Source organism: Xiphias gladius, chromosome 10 (genome assembly GCF_016859285.1).
Source record: "Xiphias gladius isolate SHS-SW01 ecotype Sanya breed wild chromosome 10, ASM1685928v1, whole genome shotgun sequence".
In the NCBI taxonomy this organism is placed as follows: domain Eukaryota; kingdom Metazoa; phylum Chordata; class Actinopteri; order Istiophoriformes; family Xiphiidae; genus Xiphias; species Xiphias gladius.
In genome coordinates, this window is record NC_053409.1 from 377,635 (window position 1) to 402,683 (window position 25,049).

Consider the following 25,049-nt stretch of genomic DNA (forward strand, 5'->3'; position numbering starts at 1 on the left):
GTCAAGGATACCAGGATTATCTTCAATGCACATGCTTAAACGTCCCAAAAAAACCCTCTTATAGCTTCCACTTTGGTATAATTCTAATTGATGTCTATTTTAAAATGTCTTGTAGTCTACATTAGGTATAAGATAAATCCATAACCAAATCCACACACGATAATAATGCATACTGTAGGTGCAGAATAACAACACCCTGCCACAAGTCTAGATTGATTATGTTGTGCAGTATTGACAGATGACACATACAACCTTGCACAGAGCTGCACATACACATTTTAAACTACTGTACTGATGGGACTTTGGATTTTTACTTGATTTTTTCTTTCATTTAATGTATTTTAGTATTACAAATGCCACAGAACTTCATGATAGTAAACAAGTGTGATAAAAATGTGTAAGAAAATGTGTAATTTGTAATAATTACATAGCTGTTTAGTTTCACCTTCCTGAAGTATTACCTTTTTAGCGATGCAGAGTGTGCGGAGGCCCTCTCTAGCATAGCTGTCTAAATGTTTTTGGCTTTGTTCTCTGATGTGGCTGTAGATCTCCTGAGCTTGCTCTGCACCTGAACATACCAGAGAGACATACAGAATGATAGTGATACTGACATAAACTGCTGTTAATATTCCCTCTGTTATTACCTTTGGGTGTCTCAGCCAGGTCCATGATGACAGAGTCGGCCCCCTTGGTGTAAACTACCACTTGTCCTGTGAGTGGGTGCCGGACCACCACTGACATCCTCTTCCTGTTGGAGTCAAAGGGCAGGATGTGAAGCAGCTGTACAGCCAGAGAGCCAATACCTGGCAGATCCACCAGCAGGCTTTCTGCAGAGCGTCCCCTCAGGGTGCAGCGGTACGCCCTGGCTGCGTGGACCAGAGCCGCCTCGTCTGGACTCTCTGCCTCATACAGTAGGTCATCATCAGTGCCACTATCAAAGTCCACTTCCACATCCTGTCTGGGCCTGTCAGCGTTTGTTGTTGTATCCTTTATATCATTCTCTGTCTCCCTGTCCTCCATCTGTCCAGCATTTCCTCCCTCCCCTCTGGCATATAAATCCAGTTTACACGCCAGGTTGGACGTTTCTAGGTTGGTTTCTTCGCCTGGTTCTGACCCGTCTGTGTTGCTGTTGGGAGGTGTGGAGAAGGTGAAGGAGCCGGCTTTCCCCCGGGTGAACAGCCTACTGGTGAAGCTGCGAGGGCTGCCTTTTATCTGGGGAGGGGAGAGGGTGGAGAGGGCTGAGAAAGGAGAGAAGCTGAAGCGCTGGAACATCAGCTTGATTTCCTCCAGGGACTTGAGAGGTGTTCGTGCTTCAGGCACCTGCAGGGAAGAGAAAAAAAAAAACAAAGAACATGGGATCAGCTTTCGTAGAAGAAATTCTGAGCTGAACTAGTCTGTATGTTATTGTTTTTTAGACAGACAGACAGAGGGGTACAGTACTGTATCAATCCCAAAGGAAAATTGCAGTGTTGAAGTCATCAAATCAGGATGAACGACAAGATTAAGCTACCATAATCCAAAAGTTTGAAATGTAATGCAATCTGAAAAAGAACTTAACACAATAATGATATATGTTTTTCTCATGAGTCCAGAGTGACATGACTACCAGTCAGTGCGTAACTGAACTCAGAACAACAGCGAAGTCATTTGAATTTATTGCTTTGGAGGCATCCCGCATCAACTGGGAGAGACTGCTGTACCTAAAGTACACCCGCCAAGAAAAATACCTGTTTCTGCTCAGAGATAAACTGAAAGAGGAGCTCTGCGAGATGGAAAAAATTGAGGTCGTAAAGAAAATTTATGAAACAACTAAATGCGTGAATCCTATCGTTGTAGTCAGCAAGCCAACTGGAAGTCCCAGAATCTGTCTTGATCAGCAAGATCTAAATTCTGTGATAAAAAGGGAACAATATCAGCTTTCAACGCTGGATGAAATCACATCCAAGTTAGCAAATGCTACGTAGTCTTCAGTCCTTGATAGTAGTTCTGGTATCTGGCGAATCAAACTTAAAGAAAAGATCTCACTTGTGCACATTCAACACCCCAGTTGAACGCTATCAATTCTTAAGGCTTCCATTTGGTATGAACTCTGCAAATGAGGTCTCTCATAGGTCTATGAAACAGGTTTTTGAAAGACTGGATGAATGCGAAAACATACATTGATGACAGAACTGAGACAGGACATGCTTGATCGTACTCATGAGAGTCACATTGGATTACATAACTGTAGGAGAGGAGCAAGGGATCTACTCTTTGTAAGAATGTCCAAACAAATAACAGAAGGTGAGCAGTTGTTCAGTGTGCAACACATATAGAGGGGGACAATCCAGAGAGCCACTGCAGCCACACAGTGAACTTGAGAGTCCAAAAACAATTGTTAATGATGTGAAAAGATCAGTGTAGATGTCTTCACTTTCAAGAAAAATGAGTACCTACTAATTGTGGATTACTTTTCAAAGTTCATGGAGTTGGAGTTTCTGACAAAGGACATTCGAGGCACAACTGTCATTGCACATCTGAAGTCACAATTTGCGGGACGTGGCATTCCAGATGTGATAATATCACACAAAGCTTCTCTGTTCAGCTCAGATATGTTCAAGGAATTCTCGAAGAAGTAAGGATTTCAACATATCACATCAAGCCCTCACCACCCACAGTCCAATGGATTGATGGAAAGGAGTTCAAGCTCTCAAAGTCATGCTAAAGAAAACACATGCAGATGATGGGGACCACCACCTTGCCTTACTAAACCTCAGGAACACACCATGATATAGGGGCATCACCTACTCAGCTCTTTATGGAATGGAACCACACCAGTCAAGGAACAAAGACAAGTAAAACAGAAACAATATTAAAACAATGGTGCAAGACAACTCGAAAGCTCTCTACTGGAGACAGTGTGGAAGGAAAGAATGTGGACTCGAGGGGTTACCAACACACACACACACAGTTGTGTCTCCATGGCTTCAGAGGACATTACATTGACTTACTGTACATTCCTTTCCTGGAGACTTACTCAAACCTTAACCATTACTTCTACTTGCCTATACCTAACCTTACCCTACCCTTAAAACGTCTTTAAATTGAATGTTTTATGTTATGGGGACTTGCTTTTTGTCCCCATAAGGAACAGATTTAGGTCCCCAGAACATGAATCATACCTGGACCACACACACACACACACACACACACACACACACAAACACACACACGCACACACACACACAAAAAGATAAGACTGAGACTAAAATTGAAAACACAAAACAAGAACGAGATCCTGACAATGTCAAAGAAAGAGACAGTGTGATCCTGTAAAAATACCTAGTGGGAGAATAGTAAAGAAACCCATGAGAGAGGACCAACTTCTTGTATAAAGTTTAAACAAAAGAAAATAACATAGGATGCAAAAAAAATGCTGTAAGCATTGTATTTGTTTAAAAAAGCTATTTGTTATGTTCTTTTTTAGTTTTGAAAGGGGGTGATGTCATGTCACACTCCACATGATAATGATATCACTCTGCTGATGTACAAGAGTGCCAGTGTTGTGGGGGGCAGACAATAAAGTTCACTTGACATGCACTCTACGTCTCTGGTGTCTTGAATAAAGTCATAAAGTTATAACTCAGCAGTTGGTCTTGTGATAGAAAGAAGAGTGTGGTTGAAGTCTCCTGAGATGACCCTGAAAGCATTTGGATGTTAAGTTTTTAATCTTGTGGTGATGGAGTTGCTGACGTCACACGCTATGTCTGAAGTAGCTGATGGCGGAATGTAAACAACAACAGTGGCACATGGGAACTCCCGCGGCAGATAATATGGAGGCAGACTCTTAAACGCTAACAATTCAATGTCTGGGCTACAGAGATGCTCTTTCACCGTATCATGTCCGGGATTACACCATCTGTTGTTCACAAGCACAAGCACTTAGTCAGCACACCCTGCTCGTTCATTTTATTCACTAGGGACCTTGCATTTCCCATAACGACAGAGGAAGAAAAAGGTTTACACTTTGTCCTCCTTGCTCTCCATTTGGTTCCGGCCCTGCATCCCTGCCGTCTCCTCCTCAACTCCTCAGGAATTTGGGGCCTCGCTATTAGCAGAGTGGGTTTGGTTTACAATACCCCCACTCCCACTGGCATGGCTTACCCAGCAAGAATAATGTAAAAAAATCCAGAAAAACCAAGAAATGTCCCTTTAGCCACACATTTTCCATATTAGGGTGAAAAAAACAAACAAAGAAAGTGTTTAAAAGTAATGACAGAAGGAGAGAAGCCAACAACAAACAAAAAAATTAACAAAACATGAGGAGCACTGAGCTTAAAACACAGTGCATTCAGTATCTGTAGTTTGTGCGTGAATCCCTCTGTTCATATTTGTTTGTCTTATGCTGATATGAGGTAACGGTGGGTGATTATTTAGCTGTTGCTTCTGGATTCAATAGCATGCTATAGATACTAGCCACATGCTGGCAAGCTTGACATGGTGTTAGCTAGCTATAGTTGGTTAGTATACTGTTAGCTGGTGATCCAGCAGACAAGATGAAAAAAGCCTGTTACAGAGGGTTGTGTAGAGTGTGGGTGCAGGTAAAGAGGGTAATGGTTCTGGGACTCTGGAATACACTGGTGTCGGTCGTAGTGTCATGGGCCTAACTCAACAAAACACTAGTTAGTGAGAGCGTGCCCACCTGATGACCCTGTAGAGTTGCCTGCACTCTTACACTCACACATAAATTCATTTTGATACCATGTTTCTTTATTTGGTAAGACATGTCAAGGGACAAAATTCAAGAAAAGCTTCTTTTACCAGAGGGGATGCTAGTTAGTGGTTACTGGTAAGACTAGTGGAAGCAGTTATACAGTGATCGTGGCTGGACACCTGAGTGTTCCATGGCATTCAGATGAAGTTGCCTATCAAGCCAGTTAGGCCAGCCACTGTAGTTTAACCTGAGTAGGTGGTACATTTTAAATGTGCACCAGGTGCTTGGAACTTTTCTATGTTTTACATTTGAATTAACCCACATTGGTTGCAAATAAATCATTCAAAAAAAGTTTAAACTAGCTAAGTAGATGACCTCCTGATCAGCAGTAAAACTCCTGATGGTCAGGTAAGTGTGAAACTACATCACATTGAGCTAGAGCATTTACAGACTAAATACAGTTAAGCATTTTTTTTACAGTCTCATTCAGTTACATATGCTGCATGTGAAGCTTAATTTAAACAGACACAAACCACCAGCCCCTAAAGTCAAAACCCTTAAATCAGGGATGGAGAGTAATCCATCCACCCAGTAAATCAATTCAAACAATGTAAACAAATGAACGAGCTGATCTTGTTCTTAGATGTGAAACTATTGTTTAAGAGATACAAGTCTTCAATGTGACATGCTTTGCAGATGTCATGTACCTACCACATGTCGAGGCTGACTGGGCGAGGAGACCACCACACTATTACAGATGGCCAGAGCCAGGAAGAAGTCAGTGATGTAGGTGAGCTCCAGGCTGGATGGAGTCCCAGAAGTGGCCTCACTCTGAGGCAGCACAGGAGAGCAAAACCAATTTAATTTCCTCACGAGCTCAGGGTCTGGCACCACCTCCTTCGCCTGATAAGACAGACAAAGTAGCAGCAGCATCTTATTCATCATGCCTAGAGCATTAAAATAAAAAATATTATTTATTCTGATGGACAGCAGAGCTCATTAAATGCGTTAACGTGCAATTAAGTTGGGGGTAAGACAAAAATCTGATTTCAGGTTACTGCAGTGCATGTAAACTCATTACTGATTGCGTGATCTGATTTCTTCCAGGAACCTGGGCTAAATGCCAATCATCCTGATGACATCATTACCCATTGTTTTTGGCTGAATACTAACCTTCACTAGTCCACTGATTAATTGTAAAAATGTTGGAGTGCCCCCTAAACTGTTAACCCTATTAAAACATTTGAGTGAATTTGAACGACTGTATGATTTGATTTAAAGGACCTAGCCAGTGTGTTAGTATGTTTTAGCCAATTCACAACAAACATAATGCATAAACACATAATGCCCATAAGACCCATCACAAAAACATAAGGCGATTTGCAGTTTTTACTGATCTCTCAAAAAGGAGCACATTTGTTTAAACAGATTTTTAACCAGATTATATGTACACATGCTCCCAAAAAGTTGTTTTTTATTAATGCAATTTACAGTAAATCAGATGTGATGAAGACAACTCAAAATATGCTTCATATAAGATGAAAATCAAGAGAAAAATGTGGAGAAATTTCAAATGACCTGCTGATTGTACACCAGTGTTGACAAATGGTCAAATTACAGAATGTTTGTGATGCAAAATGTATTTTTTTTATTCAGAGTTCCATGTAATTTTTGTCTTATTTATCTTTTTATGTGACTGTCACCTGCTTTTTAAATATTCAAGATAAGCATTAAAAATGAATAATACTTATATTCACCAAAAAGCATACCTTCCAGTAGAAAAGAATTTGGACAGTTGCCCATTTTTTGTTCTTCAGGCTCTGAGCTTCAGCTCATTCAATTCGAAATAAAATAATGGATACTACATTAAAGTGCCAAGTCTCCGCTTTAATTTGAGTGTTTACATCAATATGGAAAGAACTGTGTGGGAGATATAGCAATTGAAACAGGTAGCGTCCGATGATGAAATGTCATCCAATGAGTTTTGATGCATTTGACTGAATCTGAGCACAGAATGCTCCTGTATACCTCTGCATTCAGCAAATGAATTATGGGGGAGCAAAGGGGGGCTTAGGGGCTTACCCCCCCAGGACATTCTGTAGGAGTCGCTGTTTTAAGGTTTACTTGCTCACGGTTAACTGAACTCAAGCCAAAAGCCTCATTGGTAAACAGCAGCTTGAGAGAGAGGATGGCTAACTGATAACTTGTATAATTGCAAAGGGGGGCTTACACAAAAAAACAACTGCCCTCTTAAAACTTAATGAATTGAATAGTGCATCATTTGGCACTGCAAACAGATCCAAGTATTCTTTTGCTGCGATTACAGAGCATATAGTCAAAGAAATGAAGGCAGCATGTGTGTCTAATGTCCAATCACTTGATGTTCCCATTAGCATCACTCTTGATGAAAAGACCTTACATGGGCGTGCATGCATGATTGTTTTTGTAAGATGTGCAGTCAACAGCCATGGAGATAGACAATGTGTTTTTGACATTGTTGAACTTGTCAGGGGATCAGATGCTGACACGGGGATGGATGATGATTTCTCTGTATAAATCTTATCAGCCTTGCCACAGATAGAGCAGCTGTCCTGACCTGGAGAGAGAATGCCTTGCTCATCTTGTGGAGTTGGCATTGCAAAATTCTTTGAAAGAAGACAGGAAGCTATCATTTTGATTTTTTCCCCTTTAAACTGCACTCGTTGTACCACCAGTCTACCAAAAATTCAAGACAGTTAAGGGACACTGTATACACAGATTCTGATAGTCAGACAAGTTTTCACTATGAGATGGGTAGCAAGCAGCTTCAACACAGTGCAGTAGTGCAGAAGGATTCTCCTGTATTAGTCTGCCAATTTTAAATAGCAAGTGATGCTGCATCATCATGCAAAAATGTGGACAGGGCTAAATTCAGGGGCCTCTTAAAACATCTTACTTCATCAGGGTTCCTCAGTGACTTGGCGTGCATGAAGGATGTGTTATGTGAACTTTGCAATCTTTACCTCAAGTTACAGAAAGTCTTGTTGATGTAAGCCATCACATACAGCAAATGTTCTGAATGATGAAACAGAGAGGGGGAGAACAGCAGACAAGGCTGAGCGAGGTATCGCCACAGGGCAGTTCAAAGGTGTTGATCTTGTGGCCATCCCAAGAAAGATAAACAGGTTGCCGTTCTATCAGGCTGTCAGCGATCATTTGACTAAACGATTACCTGACAGTGGCTCTTTAGAAACCTCTGGATAAGTGTTTCTGGCCAAAACAGAGAGAGCCTCATTCGCCTCTCAGAAAAGGAAATAGAAGACCTGGAAAATCTAACGGGACAGTTGTCCAGAGGAGCAATCACTCATTGCAGAGACTGAAGGCTACAAGGAAACGACCAAGGAAAAAGATTGAAAAGAAGATTTCTGATGGTAGTGACACCATTCTCCCCACCTCTGCTGAATGTGAAAGAGGGTTTTCCGCATGCAATGACATGGGCAGACAGTTCAGGAATGGGGTTTTCGTATGATGGCAGTGGGCTGCTTTGGTATTGTATTGTGCACCAATGCATAATTATTGTGTGTATTTGCTGTCAAATTAGATGGATTGTGATGTTGTTAGAGGGACTGTGGCAATGTATTAGGTGGAGCCTGTGTGAATTGGACACAACAGCTGTTGACACAGAGCGTTTGTGTGAAAATGTGTATTAGAGCCACTGTAGTCTACAGGTTCATATGGCAGTGAAACCCCCCCCCCCCCCAAAAAAGAAAAAAAGCCACAGTGTAATTCGAACCCTGTCTGCATTCATCCTGTTGCTTCCATCAGCAGTCAAATCATCAGCCATGACCCATATTGGGTCATGAGCTGTTCCTATCATTTTGAGGTGGATTTTTGTTTCATCAGTTCATAGAACCTTGTTCTTGAACTCTACTCGTTTCTTTTTGTGTGTTTTTGTGAACTGCCGGGCCTTTCTGTTTTTTAGGTTTGCCAGGGGTTTGAATGTTGTGGTGAATCTTCTAAGGTTCTGGTCCTTAAGTCTTCTCTTTATTATTGACAAGGAAACGTATTCGTCTATATCCTGGAGAGCAATGTCGACTTGCAGTGCAGTCAATAAAGGGGTTTTTCTTCACCATGCAAATGATTTTCTGCTCACGCATAAGACTTTGGCTACATTTGATATCTCTCTGATAGATTCTAGGTTTTTTTTAGCCTCATTATTATCTTTTTCATGTGCATGGCCTCTTTACTTCTTACACCGGCTGACAGCTCCAACTCAATCTAAATGGCAACTCTCAATTCTCAGTCAACTCTGAGCCACATGTCATCTTTTTTATGTGAATCAACAAACATTAAACAACACCTTCCTGCCCACAAACATTTAGTGGTCAAGTGTCCAATGACTTAGATTCGGGCATTATGTGTAAAAGGGCTATATCTCACGCACATTTCTTTATTCCCTCTAAAAGTTCTTCATTGATGTAAACCTACTCAAATTAAAGCTGAAAAAATTGAATGGATGGATGGCTCGATACTTTATCAATTCAGAAGGAAACTGAGTCTACTGTGCATGTGAATGTGTGTCTGACCATGCGGCTGCAGAAGGCACTGGTCCTGGGCTGGATGTGACTGGACAGTTGGTCCTCCTCCTCTTCTGACTCAGCAGTGAGTGTGTGCAGAGACACAGAGCTGCGGTTGCAGCTGAGGGAGCGACAGCTCAGAGATTTACCACTGCAGCCCGACTTCAGAGTCACAGAGTGACCAGCTGCCTTGTTCTTCTCCGTCTCATACACCTCCAGCCTTCGAGCTGACACACACAGCAACACAAACACTGAGCATTTACAACACACAGGACAGAACAAAGGGATCTGGAGCATGCCACTGAGTTAGTTTCAGTGATTAATTATAATGAAATGATTAGATTATATTCATATTATATTCACCCTTACTGTCATTATACACATTAAGTACTGGTTCAACACAATTTTATCTTAGTTTACCTAACAGTCATCTTAGTTAGAAAAAAAAAACTAATAGTAATTACATTACACTGAAAGTTTAATGAAGAGGACACATAGACCTTGATTTTAGAGTCCTTTGTAAATGTCATTAAGCAAAGCTCATTACATCTGCTGTGCTGTGCATCCATGATAGATGTAATGACGTAACGCTGATGAATGTATTATTCATCATAACCAATAATACAATTAGTACTGTTGAAGTACTATTATACTGCAGCTGTCTAGGATCTACTATTTTTACTTTTAACTTTCACTTAATATGTATGGGCACTGGTCATCACTTCTATCATTTGTGATTATGTACTCACCAGAGTAACTCTTCAGGAACACACCAACACCGCTACAGTAAAATTATTACCCAAACCGTCTACATCTGAAGTAGATGGTTTGGGTAATAATTTTACTGTTGCCTTTCTACTCTCTTCAAAATCCTTGTTACTAATCTGGAGGTTTGTTATCAATCTGATCGCCCAACTACTCCTGTTTCTTGACCTATTTTTAGAGATTTTACGGTGATTCCAGATCTCAGCTTTTAACCTAGTGAGCTATCATCGCCTTAGTCTCCTTAATGCCCATTTGGAAATGTATGCCAAACTGCTTAGCATACATTTCCAGCTTCAATGTCTAGGTTTCAGCTTTAATGTTTGGTCCAACATCAAATTATCTGTTACAATACACATGACAAATCTTTAACCTCTTAAATAATTTGTCAGCGCTAGGAATTTCGACACAACAAAGACGGATTATATTGTATCACTTTTAGACCACCCCCCCTCGTACTAAGTGGGCCCCACCTCGGTCTCACCTTGAGTATGAATTGCGATAAAACTGGAGCTTAGAGGGCTGCGCATATACTCATAGAATCAGGAATGCGTAACTAACGTCCTATTTCCTAGAGGCTTCGCCTTCTTAAGCTATATCTAGTATGATAAGGGCACACACACACGAGTGCTTGCAAGTGTGTCACGGGTTGACAGTGCACCAAAGAGCATCCAAAGTACACCGATGGCACGGAAAAAACCACTGTGGGCATTCATTCGAAGGAGTGCCACTGCAATAACTTAAGCTGTCAGCTATGAGAAGCGGTGGTCGAAGCGAAGGTTGCACACTGTAAGTGCAGCATAGAGCAGAGTAAGGAGAAAAATACACAGCTCTCCATGCACCAAGAGGTCTGAGGGAGAGCGCGCCAGTCCAAGTATCCCGAAATAACGTCTAATCAGATACAACACCCAGAGCACAGTGAGTCATTGAAGAACAGCAAACATGCCGCAAATAACTATGAATATAATGAATAAAAATTACGAATGAAAGAACAGGGTGAAGACCAGGAAACCCCAGTGCAAATGTCACTGATATTGCTCTGAACAAAGCCATATTCCTCTGGTGGAATGTGCTTGGATGCTATCCAGGGGATCCATAACTGATGAAAGATAGGCCTGAGAAACAGCTTTGCAAAGCCAGTGTGACAAAAGTGGAATTCCCTGACACTGCTCTCTGTAGTGCACAAAAAGGTGATGAGAACGGTGAAAGCCTGCTGCGTGCGCAACATCAGAAGACAGTGTGAGCACCCGGCAGAGCAGATGTATGGTAACTGAACTGCACTTATATAGCACTTTTCTAGTCTTATCGACCACTCAAAGCACTTTACACAACTGCCCGAGTCAGCCATTCACAAAGACATTCACACAGCTCTCTTTTCTATATCTATCTATCTACACGCACACACACACACACACACACACACACACACACACACACACACACACACACACACACGATACACACACACACACACACACACACACGATACACACGCGGGGCAGCTTGGCACAGAGCCATCTATCTCTTAATTTTCTCCGCCTCCTCTGACTGCAGGTCATCCACCACAGACTGGGAATGTGGCCCTAACAAGCAATCCGAGCGGGAGCCACGGCTGCGGCGGACAGAGGGTCAGGACTTATAAAATCTATGAGCTTTTTTCATGTGCATTATCAATATTTTTTGCACATGGCTAAAGCTTAATTAGCCAGTGGCAATGTTTGTCATTTTCAGCAATGAAAGTGACTTTCAGTGTCAGGTAAAATGAGAAAGCGCTGCCTGCTTGTTTTCTACACTGCTCTTCGCTGAGCGAATTCACATATTTTGCCAGCCTCAAATAATGTTTCACATTCACATACTCTCATTTTCACTTACATATTCAGTGAAATGCGGCTCTGTAGAGCTTGGCTTTCATGAAAGAGAGCAGCTTTGCAACACTACCAGAATGAGGTGGGCAATAAATAATGGAGTACAGTAAGGAAAAGATCAGCATTTGATTGGGTTTATTTTTGTGCCAATATTGATCCATTGCAATATGCCTGGGCCGGCAGACATCTCTAGCCTGCATACAGTGCAACGATCAAAGCCCAATGCAGACCTTCTTTCAGCCTTCTCACCATACTGCCCGTGAGAACACATTACATTTTAATTTGTTTATATCAAAAAAGGGTTCCTGCTGGACCTCTGCTAATTAGGTGATTAGTCACTACTATGAAAATATGTCTCTAACAGAGGTAAATGAAATTCTAAGCATTCCAGCAGCCATATTATCAGTTCTTACCATTTTCCTCATGAGGATATTCAACCCCATAGATACTGCAGCGGCGGAACACCATCTTGTTTTCTGTCAGGGTTCCTGTCTTATCAGAGAACAGGTACTGGATCTGACCCAGGTCCTCAGTAATGTTGAGGGCGCGGCACTGGATCCTGTAGTCCAACTGCTCATTGTACAGGGCTAAGTCATTGTGGATGAAGTAGATCTGGCCCAGTTTCACAATCTCAATGGACACATACAGAGAAATGGGAATCAGCACCTGTTGGATAGAAATTGATTACACCCTCTGCACGATGCATTTATGGACATGACAAGTACTTCTAAAACTTTAAAACGACCAACTTTGATTGAACATGTAACAGGTGCAGTAAAGGTTACATGGAAGCACACACGTGAATAATTAGAACATAAGTTTTTTTGTAACCCATAGTTCAAAATGTTGAACCAAATAAAGGTCAAGATAACTTGTCTTTTCACTCCCAAGTCATCAACACAAGGCTCAGAGAGAAGAAGACAAAAAAACACAACCCTCTCATTCATTTCAGTGGGACCATTGCGATTATGCAGTGGGGGTGCCAACGCACAAGCTTTGAACACTTTAGCCGCAATGCAAACTCATGAACCTGTTAACCGAACTGGACATATTGTATTTCATTATTTGACCAGTATCTGAAGCAACTTGCCCACATCAATCATCATATCATCATACGGGGGAGAAGAGTATTTAAAGACTTCTCTATTGTTACTGAAATTAATTGAATGTTATTAATTAGCAGCAATCCTGCTGTAAATAATGATAATCGAGGTATTGACCATTGACATTTATGAAGTCAGAAAGGTTAATGACATGCTTTGACTACAGTAAAAGCAGAGTAAAAGTTAGTTTGAGTAGAGGTTTTTTGTTTCTCTTTTGCAATTTTGGCAGTTATTTTTTGGTTATGAAGTTGTAAGCCCATAATTGCTGTCAGTTTCATGAAACGATTTTACAGATTTCACTGATAAATTGGATTAATGTTCTATCATGATCTGTCATATCTGAAATCTTCAAAATTATAATAAATGTATGAGACTAAATTCTACATCTGTATAAGCCATTAAAAATACACTGTTCACATTTAATGTTTATTCATTTTCAAATAGCTTTGGAAAATGCAATTTTTGGCCTCGGACTGAAATGGTTAACGTTATACCTGCAGCACAATGATCATAGTCCAGAAGACATAGAATCCAGCCAGGGCAGGAGCCGTCTCCCCATCAACCTCAAAGATAGGGTCTTTGAGGTTCTTCAGCCAGAGGCCGTGACCTGAAACACACAAAGACACCAGAGCAGCTCATCACTCTTAACACTGAAGATTAAAGCTGGACATGGTTGAATCCCTTAGTCTCTGGAGCAATTACTGCCTTTTTGTTCCTGTGCTTTTGGTGGCTGGACACACTGCTTTCCATGGAAATACTGGCTCACAAGTGGTCTACATGTCATTCTACAGTATCTGCTATACACTGCGATAATACTGTTGTGAGGTAAGAGCTGTATGGTGTCGGTCAGTGTCGGTACACACCTATAGCAGCAGTCAGACACATGATGATGAGCAGGACCACACACCACAGGATGTCTATGTTCAGATGCTTCTCCAGCTTGCTGCGCTTATACCTCGGCCCACTGTTGTTCATCATGGCTTTAGTCTCATGACCTAAGTCACACAGTAATAGAAAAACAGACCGCAGCCATGACCACAGCTCAATATACTGTAGGAAGTACATCAGCAAAAATGAAAATTTAGCCAGAGTTTGCATAACTTGGGGATCATAAAGCTTCACTCTAGTTTTGATTTTCATCATTTTTTTAGTTTTATGCTTGGGTCAACATATTGCACTTCCTTTACAACTCCACCTTACACTAATTTCAAATCCTGTTTTATGGTTTGTCAAAATTTTTTAATAATGCTTTCATATCTAACCTGTTTGGTTAAACTCTGGTGCTGGTTTCAAACAAACTGGTGCAATTGCCCATTTGATTTATTTTGTTTAGGTGTGGAAGTTGTTAATCAAATTCAGGTTGGGAACCAAACAACCACACCAAGTACTTCCATCATTAGTTTATGGAAACAAATTACGGCCATAAAGATTTGAAGATAAATGCTCTTCAGAGTAAAATGTGAAAATTTGGTATTCATGTGCTCATAAGATTAAAATATGTATGGCCATTATTAACTTTCATAGCAAGAGGGTGTTGAAGTCATTGAGTTAAAATAAACTACTGTGTGTGTGTGTGTGTGTGTGTGGGTGTATATGTGTGTGCATCTGTGTGTGTTGATGGTAATGATGGAACATGTCACCCAATGCAACAGCAATGATATGTTTTTTTTTAATACTTTTTGGACAACTATGGAGAGGCATAGGGTATATGAGACCAGTTATCCAGGGTCACCAATGTTACGCTCAGTGAAGCCAAAGGAAGCCACACTAATTTGAAAAGTTAAGGGATCATCAGAATGATTATATTCTATCCTGAGAAGGACATGAATGTCTGTAGCAAAAAAACACTACAATCCATCCAATAGTTTTCAGTATATTTCCCTAAAGACCATTAATATCAACCTCATGGTGGTCAGGGGATCACCAGCATCGTTAGTATTTATTCTCTGTTAACCATGAATGTCTGTACAAAATTACCATCCAACTAGTAGATGCTGAGATATTTCACTGCATAAGTGAAAACTTTGAAACTGACCGTTTCATAGCACAACCAGAAAAGTAGAGGATCACCAAAGTCATAAAGATCCATAATACACATGAATCCATCCAGTGTATTATGGATCTTTATGCCATTGAGGTATTTCAGGACCAAAGTGGTGGACCAACCGTTTCACCCGATCGTCTGATATAACTATCTCTAGAGCCATGCTGCCAGCATGGGTAGAAACTAAACAATTTGAAAAACAAAGAAATGTACAAAAAAGTGATCATTTTAAGGCAAAAATCTTGGCCTGCACACTTCTACTGATCCACACATTGCTCTTCATTGGTAAAACGCTATCATCCACCGCCCACAATATTTCTTGCAGCCAATATTATGTCTCTCAGCCTTAAATGTTTATGAATTACATGAATCTACAATCCCACTGAAAATTAGACAAGAAAAAAAAAAAGGGAATTCTAAACGGCTAAACACACTGAGCACAAGACTTTTCAGCTAGCTAACATTAATTTGCTAAAACTTTTACATAAAACTACAGCAACCAGTGCATCACAACAGGACTACTGTCAGTTGAATGAGACACATAGAGAGGTGTGCCTGTGGAGGGAAAGCCCCACCTCGCGCTTTTGGGGCAATACTGACGACTCTCTTCTACAGAAAGCAGATAAGACTTGTCCAGAAAGTAACTAGATTTGTCGTTTGGTGCTTTTGTGAAGAAAAGTTGCTAAAGGGGCCTTAAATTTCAGTAAATCTAGCGACAAAGGCATTAAATTGGCATCACTGCCTGTAAAGGCCCCCCTGATGAAGAAATAGAAACCATTTGTGCCAATTCATTTTGAAAGAACAACAACCAAAGGGGGAAAACTCCAACACTTGGCTGACCGACCAATGGTGTAACGTCAGCAGTCAGTCACACACCATTTGGTTGATCAATGGTCAATAACTTTATCACTCACTCACTCAGACGTCCAGTCAGTCATGGACATTTGCATATATAGGGCTCACCCTACTGTTGCAGTCCAACCAAATAACTAACAAAGTTTTTTTGTTTAGTTTTTTTTGACATTAAGAAAAAAGAGACATTAAAACATAAAACACTAAAACAATAACTGATTTTTTTGGCCACTTGAGAGCAGCGAAAAAACAAGTTGTGAAAACAATTGACGCATTATCACCTTTTAAGTTGATATGGCAAACCTTTTATCTAACATTGTATACTTGGACATCCAGCAGTTATGGTGCAACTTAATCATTCATCTGGAGTCGTGTTTCTGGCCACCTGGTAGATGTAAGTTCAATATTCACTCTCCCTTTAACTCTGTTTTTGGTCTCTAACAACTCCTGAGGGAAATATCTCGCTTCTTGCTGCAAAATTCTCCACTACGTTCACCAGCTAGTAGCTAACTATGTCTGCCTGCCAACTGATGCTGGGCTTGCTATTTGGGCCTGCTGTTTGTGCTTCCCTTAAAGGGGCTATAATCGATGTGCAAACAATGTGACAATGTGAAAGGGGTCGCTTATAGTGATAAAACTACATAAAATTATCATCTGAATCTGCAGTTCCACTCAGCTTTATAGAGCTTTATAGCAAGTTGCAGCTCATTGTTCAGCTCTCTGGCCCACAACTGTACTGTCTTGGTTAACTCTCGCCGCTCCCATATCATTATTTTGCAGTCACAGCAGGCAGCTTCTTTCAGCAAAAAAACACTCTATGAAACCCACTGTACACCCATCTCCTCACCCTCTCCTCTATCCATTGTCCCTTGTATCCCCCTTGTCTCATTTCAGCAGGTAGCGCCTTACTCCCACTGTCCAAACTCTAAAACCCAGTGTTGGTGAAGGGAACTGGCTCAGGAGTCATCACATAACCTATAGTAAGTGTGGAACTTCAGTCATGTGGAAACAAGTCCATCTCACCTGACATGAGGTACCACTACATGGACCACACTTTCACCAAACTGCACTGCTCCGTGGCATAGTTATACGTCTGAAATATAATGACTGCATTCACTTGTACTGTCACTGTACAGTTTTTTTGCTGTTGTTGTACATATCACAGTTTGGTTGAATTTTACTACAGCCTCAATACCCTACTAGTTTATTGTTCACTCTGTACATGGATGCATTTTGTTGTACTGGTAGATTGTAAAATGACAGTAAAGTTTAGTCTAATGTAACTTAATCCAGCATCAGCAGCTTCACATGAAACTAAACCACACATTAATATGAACAGTTCAACATTTTTTTGGAAATATACATATTCTCGTTTTTATGAGAGTTAGAGGAGAATATAGATATAATTCTCATGTCTATGTGTTAAATACAGAGCTGGAGTCAGGATGTAGTTATCCTGGCTTGGCATAAAGATGGATCTGGGGGAAACTGTTAGTCGGGCTCTGAAACAAACATCTAAAGCTCACTCATTTATATTTGGTATTGTTTATTTAATCTGTATACAAACAGAAATGTAAAAAACACAGTTTGTGTTTTCAAGGGGACATAAATACACTTCTGTGTAGCGTTTTTAATGGTTGCCTAGCAACCTAACAATGATGACAATGCTCTGGGATGTTATTGCACCTGACTGTTGTTCACTTAGACATAGTTACAATAAAAATAAATAAAAAATAAAAATAATTTGATTTATTACAATATTTGTGCACACACTGCTCTCATGTACAATGAGGGATTATTAGCACAATTTCAAGGATGTTCACTTTAAGTCTTGCCTCCAAAAAAGTGGATTAAGTAATCTACCTGTGGGTTTCTAGCCAAACCAGAGTTAGTCGTAGCAATGTCACTGTTTTCCAACATCAGAGAAATTTCTCTGGGGAATATAATGATGGAAAAAACAATGAAAAGATTTTTTAACTTTGATTTTTTTCCCTAGATAATTAGACATGTCCAGATTACACAGCTCAGAGAATGACATAACCAAATGATTGGTATCATGTATAGACTGTATACTATACTCATGGCAGCCACCTGCTCCCAATCACCTGACTGTATTATATTATATTATATTATATTACATTATCAGAACACACATTAGACATCTCAGCATATTTTTCTTGTCACACTGTACATCATGATGATTGTGATAAGGATCCCATGAATTGAAATAAGCCTACCATACAGGCTCTATATTTTCCTGTTCTCTCTCTCTGTGTTAGCTTGTCTGGCTGCTAAATGCAATCTCATTAGAATGGCTGCTACAAGGAGATAGGCTGGGAGTTTGAGAGTTCTGCTTGTTTATACATTTTTTATAGCAAGACAAAAGGCATGACAGTGGGAAAGAGGAAGGTTCAGGGAAAACAAAAAAAAATGCATACATATGTGTTCAAATTATGATTGGTAATCAGGCAAAAAAAATAACAGGACGAACGGGATGGGGATTGTAGGAAATCAGTGATGGATGACCAGGCGGAATTGTGTTTGATGGAGGTGCATAAATTTTCCATATGAGATGTAATCTATGAGCAAGTTTCTCCAGTGTATAATATGTATGGTATACCTTGATTTCCAATTAATGAGGATAATTGTCTTGGCAGTACTTAGTGCCACAAGGAGAAATCTACTGTTCTTTTTGTTCAAGCTGACTGCAGATATGTCTCGTAGTAAGCAAAGTTGGAAGGATAGTGGGATGGGGCAAGGACTACGGATAATAACTCAGTGACCTCTTTCCAAAACTGTTTAATGGGTTTGCAGTACCAGGCAGCGTCAGTGTAGCTCCCCAGGCTATTTTGTGTGGAATGCAGACAGATTTAAGATATCAACCCTATTTCAAACATTGTTTGCCCAGTGAAGTGAACTCTATGGAAAATCATATACTTTTATAAGTTGTAGGTTGAGATTTTTTATGAAGATGATGTTTTTTCAGATTTAATTGCAGAAGTCGGCAAGTGTAGCTCCCATTTTATTGATGGTATGCATAACATTTAGTCAGATTTAGATATTATTCTGTATATTTATTTTACTATTTATTATATTTTATTTTATTTTATATTTTGGAGAGAGTTTTTTTGGCGAAGGGATGTTAAGTCTGAAGTTGAAGGAAGGTCTAAGATGGTGGCCATATTATTGAATATTGTTTGGATGGATGACCTAATTTGTAGATATTCCAAAACTTTTGTATTCCTGATGCCGATCGCTGGATAAGGTGGAAGAATGAAACCAGGGTGTTATTAAGGAAGATCTGTTTGAGATGTGTGGATATATTTTTCCTCTTAGTATAGTTTTCCCTATTTCCCACGTGACATGCTGATGAATTTGGGGAATCATTTATTTCTAGGCAGGATGCCCACTCTCTTTTCTCTTCAGGGTGCTTGAGAAGAGATGTGTTAAAGCGCCATCTGGTGACAGTTTTATGCACAGTTACTGGTCCACGTAAATGTTACGGGGCATGATCCAGATGATGAAGTGGATCTTTGAGTCTGAAATATTTGATACACAGTTCAGGTTGAAATTATTGGCAGTGCTGAATTTTATGTACAGAATTTAGAATATCTTCAGAAATAAAAATAAAATGCAAATTTTGTATAATCAATAATTTTAAAAAAATAAACAAACGAGAGAACAACAAAAAACAACAAAATGTTTTCATGCTATTTCATGCTTGTGAAATAAAAAGTAGGGACATAGAATGTACGCTCGACACAATTATTGGCATCCTTTTGATGAATCTTTTTCTTTCTTAAAAAAAAAAAAAAAAAAAAAAAATCAACTGTGCAACTCAGCTGTTTTTTCAATGAATGGACATTAAATTTTAAAAAATGAATGGTTTTTTTACTTAAAAAAGGTGCTGCTGATTTCAGTTTCCTTTTTCCAGAATTGTGAAGAGAGCTGTCTAAGAGCATCAGAAAACAAATTTAAAAAAAAACAACACAATTCATCAAAAATGCAAAGCAATCAGCAAGATCTTGAAACCCTTTTTCAACAGTTTGTGTTGTCAAGTTAAAGAAGTTAAACAGTCATAATGCTATCAGGAATGCTTGCTAAGAAATAATAGAAAGAAAGAAAGCTGCCAAGGTTGGTGCAGATTGTGGAAAAACACCAAAAAATAAGCAACAGCTAAGAGCTCCAGGCTGATCTCAGTGGTGGTGGTGTCAGCCTGGTGGTTTCAATTATGTACCAACTACACCAAAACCAAGTAGGGCTCTAAGGCGCCAAGGAGGACACCAGGACAGAAAGAAAAAAAAAAAAAGTCAAAGAAGCAAAAGACAAAAAGTGCAAAATTTCCCATGATACAGCACAGTTGGGATGGGGATAATGGACAGATTAAACCAAAAAAAAAGAAGTCTCTCTCTCTCTGCAGTGCTTCAGGTTGTTTATAGGCGACAAAATGAAGCCCATAAGGAAAAGAACAGCCTACCTACAGTAAAACATTGGGGAGGTTCTATCATATTATGGGGCTGCTTTGCTGCATCTGTTACTGGAGACACTGACTGTATCAAAGGAATGATGAAAACAGAAGATTACCAAGGCATTGTAGAGCAAAATGTGTTACCCAGTATCAGAAATCTAGGTTTGAGTCGAAAGTCTTGGGTCTTTCAGCAGGACAAGGACCCAAAGCACACATCCAGCAGCACAAAAGGATGGCTGAAAAGGAAAAGATGGACTGTTTTAAACTGACCAGCAATAAGTCCTGACCTAAATCCCATTGAAACCCTTTGGAGAGAGCTGGAATCTGCCCCTGGAAAAAGGATTCCTGTAAATTTAAAAGAGCTTGAATGCATAGCAGTGGAAGAGTGGCAGAAACTACCAGTGGACAGGTATAAAAAGCTTCTAGAAGGCTACAAGAAATGTTTAGGGGCTGCCATTGTTGCCAATGGTTCTGCAACCAAATATCAGAGAGCAAGTTTTTTTTTTTTTTTTTTTTTAATTTTATTTTGGTCAGTAAACTTCGGTAGTTTATTAATATATTCTGATTATACAAAATTGGCTAATTTTAATTTACTCCTTAAGATATTCTAAATTCTTTACTTAAAATTCAGGGGTGCCATTCATTTTAACCAGGACTGTAATTTAATTGATTGTGAGGAAGAAATCAATACATGAATATGAATGGTGAACGGGTGAGAAGAATGAATATTCTCTAGCAGATGGGTGGTGCAATCACCAACTAACGCTGAGACCAAAATTATTCCTGAACTGTTTTATTGTTTCTGTAGACTGTCACGTATTGCTTCGAAATGTTAGTTAGGTCTACCGATGGGTCAATGACTGTATTAAACTCATGTCCTATTACAACTGGGCCATTGGAAATGTTTGAAATAGAAGAAAATAATTAGGAAAAAAGGATGGGTTATCTGTGTTGGGGCCATAAACGTTACCAGTTGTGATTGGCCTGTTGTTCATTGTTATATTTATGAGGATAAATCGCCCTTCGGGATCCATGACGGTGGTGTTCTGCCCATAAAAATACATACACTTTTTTTTTTTTTGTTGTAGTGAGTATAAAACAATTGCTGGAATTTTAGTGATTTTATTTTATTATAGCAAAATTATTCAATATTTTTATTTTCTTATTTGCAAGAGAACTAATTCCATGGATATTACAAATAATTAAAAATGTAAGTGATGACAGGCTGCAAAGGTTATTATGAGGATTAGGATATTAAAAAGAGGTACTGCAAACTTAGACATGTTTTTGAGCTGTAAAATAAATGATATGACTCTACTGTGATGAAACACATCAGTGCCGATGTTGATGTTGACATGTATTACCAAAGTTATAAAAGTCGTCAATTTGAAATTGGCTCAATACTGTTTTAAATCATCCTGAACCTTGCAAGGCCAATGCTCTCATGGAGTAACCATTTGGGACTTTTTTAGGTCATGAAATTTATATTAAAAAAAGAATGTTAACACCCTCTAATCAGAGGGAGGAGGCCCCACCCATACTGAATGTTCGCTAACATTAGCCTTCTAACTAACGTTAAGTTACCACTCAGAGACTACCCCCATCCTCTCTTGCATGTGCACTGCCTCGGCTCAGAGAGCTCCAGCTTCAGGCATTAATGGGGCTGGAGCCAACGGTTCGAATTGATGGACTCTGGAGGGGAAAAGACCTCCAAGTCAAAAGATCCCTCAGCATAGATGCCTTGCGATTCTGTGTTGCTCTCCATTTTTTCTCTGGCCTGGAGACGTCACTGAGCAACTCGTGATTCACACAAATTCTAGTCACTGACAGAGGGTCATGCTGGAACTCACCATGAGAACTTGAGCTTCACATATGAAAGTGTGGCCACTGCTCGAGAAGCATAGGTGAGGCAATCAGATGACTTGTTGTTGAGCCAATCAGCAGATGTAGTCTTTGCTAGATAACCACGGGCTTCTAACTTGACAGTCTGCCATCTTGGTGCTCTCGCAACCAAGTGACCCTCACTGCAGCAAGCAGAATGGGGTATGGTCTGATGTGGGTGGGGCCAGATGTAAGACCCTTGTAGTCCAGTGCAAACTCTGCAAGTGTAGGGATACTATGTGTTCGGTTGGTATAAACTACGATGTGAAGAAGGAGAAGATTGACCATGGATGGAGAGCAGCAACAGCTAAAGTTATTTATACAGAATCAAAGCTATTCACATGCTCATCTTAGCAAGGTCGAGGTCATCTTCCCTAGCATATTCATATGTTTGAAAAGCTTTTATCTCCATGTCACTAACACAAGATTTGTAATCGAGTTATTACCTTGGTTCATTTTAACAGGGAGACAGGTTGTAAATTAGCTAGCGGGGCTACATAATTTACATGTGTACATGTATAACTAGGCTATATATGTTCAATAAAGAACATTGGCCACCAATAAAGAATTAGAAAGCATGAATAAAACAGAAAAAAACTTTGTCAATAAAGCACACACACACACACACACACAAAAATAAAAAATAAATATATAAATATATATATATATATAGTAAGGGTCTATTTACAGGAATTGTAGCTGCTCAAGCATTCTCAGGCTGAAGAACGTATATGCAGGCTGAAACCCAGCAATGCTGTTCTGTAGGAAGATGCAGTGACATAAACCATTCATTGATGAGTAAAAAAAAAAAGTAAGCCAACTGCTAATAAAAATGTAATTTGTTAAGCAGTTCCCTTAAGTCAACCTTAACTCAAGGTTATTTTTCATAGTGAATATTACTGAAAATACAATTTTGAACTTTTAGCTGTATTGATGCTTGCTGATATTTCATGCTAAGTCTAATTTAGATATGACCTGTGTTGGTAACTGTATGTTGAATCCAAATGTTTTTTTGTTTTTTTTTGTAAATGGAGGATTTAGAGACCAGCACCAAGGACAGCATCCTCTGAACAGTAAAGATGCCCCAGTTGACCCGATGGTGAGCCAAACTACAGAACCTAAAAGAAGCACTGTACAGATTGTTGCCTTCTGAAAATGAACGTCCTTCCTCGCTGTCTTGTGCGATAGGATGGACTATTATACACATATAACTGGACCCCATCGATCCATCTACAGAGTGAACACCTAAAGACTGAACTCAGGTTATTCAGTGGTTTCTTGTGCGCACTTTAATACATTAGTTTGTTAATTTTGGTAAAATATATTGAGTCAAACAATTGTTGCTATTGTTTTAAGTGTTTCAGTACACCTGTTCTTGCAAATGTATCCTTGCTTTCAGTGCTTGTCATTTTAGTTCTTCTGATACTGTTCCACATTCACTTCCTCACAGATAAATATGTATCATAATCCAGGTAACAAAAGCACTATAAAGGTGTGTTAAGACTGAACGCACAGCAAACAGAGTTGCTCAATTGCACATGAAATCAATGCAAAGATGCAAGTCATCTTGAAAGTGAGGCAAAGGTATTTCTACACAAGTTGACTCCAGTTCACGAAAGTATGGAAATGAGGAAAGGGGGAGAGAGAAAATGGAGCACCATAACAGAAACAACTGGTGTTCCTCGTGAGTTTGGAGTTGTTTTTTGTACAGTCATTACATTGGCTGTTTGTGGTGAACAGACTGCACAAACAGTCCTGGGGGACATATTTTCATGAATTAAGCCAGTCAGACATTCATTTGTGTTCAATTTTAAAGCACCTCAGGAGGACACCTGCATGATTTCTGATATGAAATTTTTTTCATATTTGAAAAAATCTTTCAAATATTTGATAGTATCCCTCAAACTGGAAACTCAGATTGCAGTGAGCAGTTAGGAGAATGTAACTGCTATAAGTCAAATGTGTTGTAAGTGATGCTGTGCTCCTACCAGCATAGACCACGATCCCCACCACAGTCTCGGTGTTGCGGATGGTGCAGCTCCTTAACAGGAGGTTGCTGTTATGAAGGCCGATACGAACCCCACTGGAGTGCTCCCTGTGGAACAATACACACACACACACACACACACACACACACACACACACACACACACACACACACACACACACACACACACACACACACACACACACACACACACAAGAAGCAATAGCAAGGCTCAGCTGTACAAGGTGATCCAGTTTTTACCCCTCAACACATTGAGACAACTATGTGTTTGTCCCATAACACGAGGCAGTGTAATGGTTTGAAGCAGGTTCTACTGCTTTGTTTTGTGGAAGTTAAGAGAAAGTGCACTCTCAAATAATTGTTTTCCCTCCAACATCTAGCTATCTAATGTGACCCTGTGATTTCGCTGTTGTCCTCCTGAGAAAATGCGATGATGTGATTTCAACTTTTTCACTCCTAAATGAAGACAAATATATTGCAAGACAGCAGCAACAAAAAAGAACAGCCTGCATGTAACACAGGATAAGATATAATTGAACAGGGCTAATACACTACAAATATGATAATACTGTTTCCATATACGGTCCAAGCCATAAGTACTGGACAATTTGGCATTTTTTTGTTCTTCAGGCTCTGAGCTTCCGCACATTCAATTTTAAATAAAATAATGGATATTACATTAAAATGCCAAGTCTCAGCTTTAATATCAGTAGAATAAGGTCGATATTGAAAGAATTGTGTGTGAGATTAAGCCCTTTTAATAAATATTGCCCAAATTGCAAGGGTTCAAAAGTAATTGGATACTTGGCTACTAAAC

At 39.7% G+C, this 25,049-nt stretch overlaps 1 protein-coding gene across 14 annotated transcripts in view; it reads right to left on the reverse strand.

Moving 5' to 3' along the window:
• Positions 1-25,049, reverse strand: part of atp10d (ATPase phospholipid transporting 10D) — a 72,783-nt gene that overhangs the window by 18,674 nt on the left and 29,060 nt on the right. For all 14 annotated transcript variants that reach the window (XM_040137944.1, XM_040137943.1, XM_040137933.1 and 11 more), the window contains 8 exons: positions 24,213-24,319; positions 13,843-13,974; positions 13,474-13,586; positions 12,290-12,542; positions 9,259-9,476; positions 5,405-5,596; positions 645-1,320; positions 462-568 (listed from right to left, as the gene is read on the reverse strand). In XM_040137944.1, the coding sequence (XP_039993878.1) occupies positions 462-568; positions 645-1,320; positions 5,405-5,596; positions 9,259-9,476; positions 12,290-12,542; positions 13,474-13,586; positions 13,843-13,974; positions 24,213-24,319 (1,798 nt within the window). The remainder of the gene's footprint in view (positions 1-461; positions 569-644; positions 1,321-5,404; positions 5,597-9,258; positions 9,477-12,289; positions 12,543-13,473; positions 13,587-13,842; positions 13,975-24,212; positions 24,320-25,049) is intronic.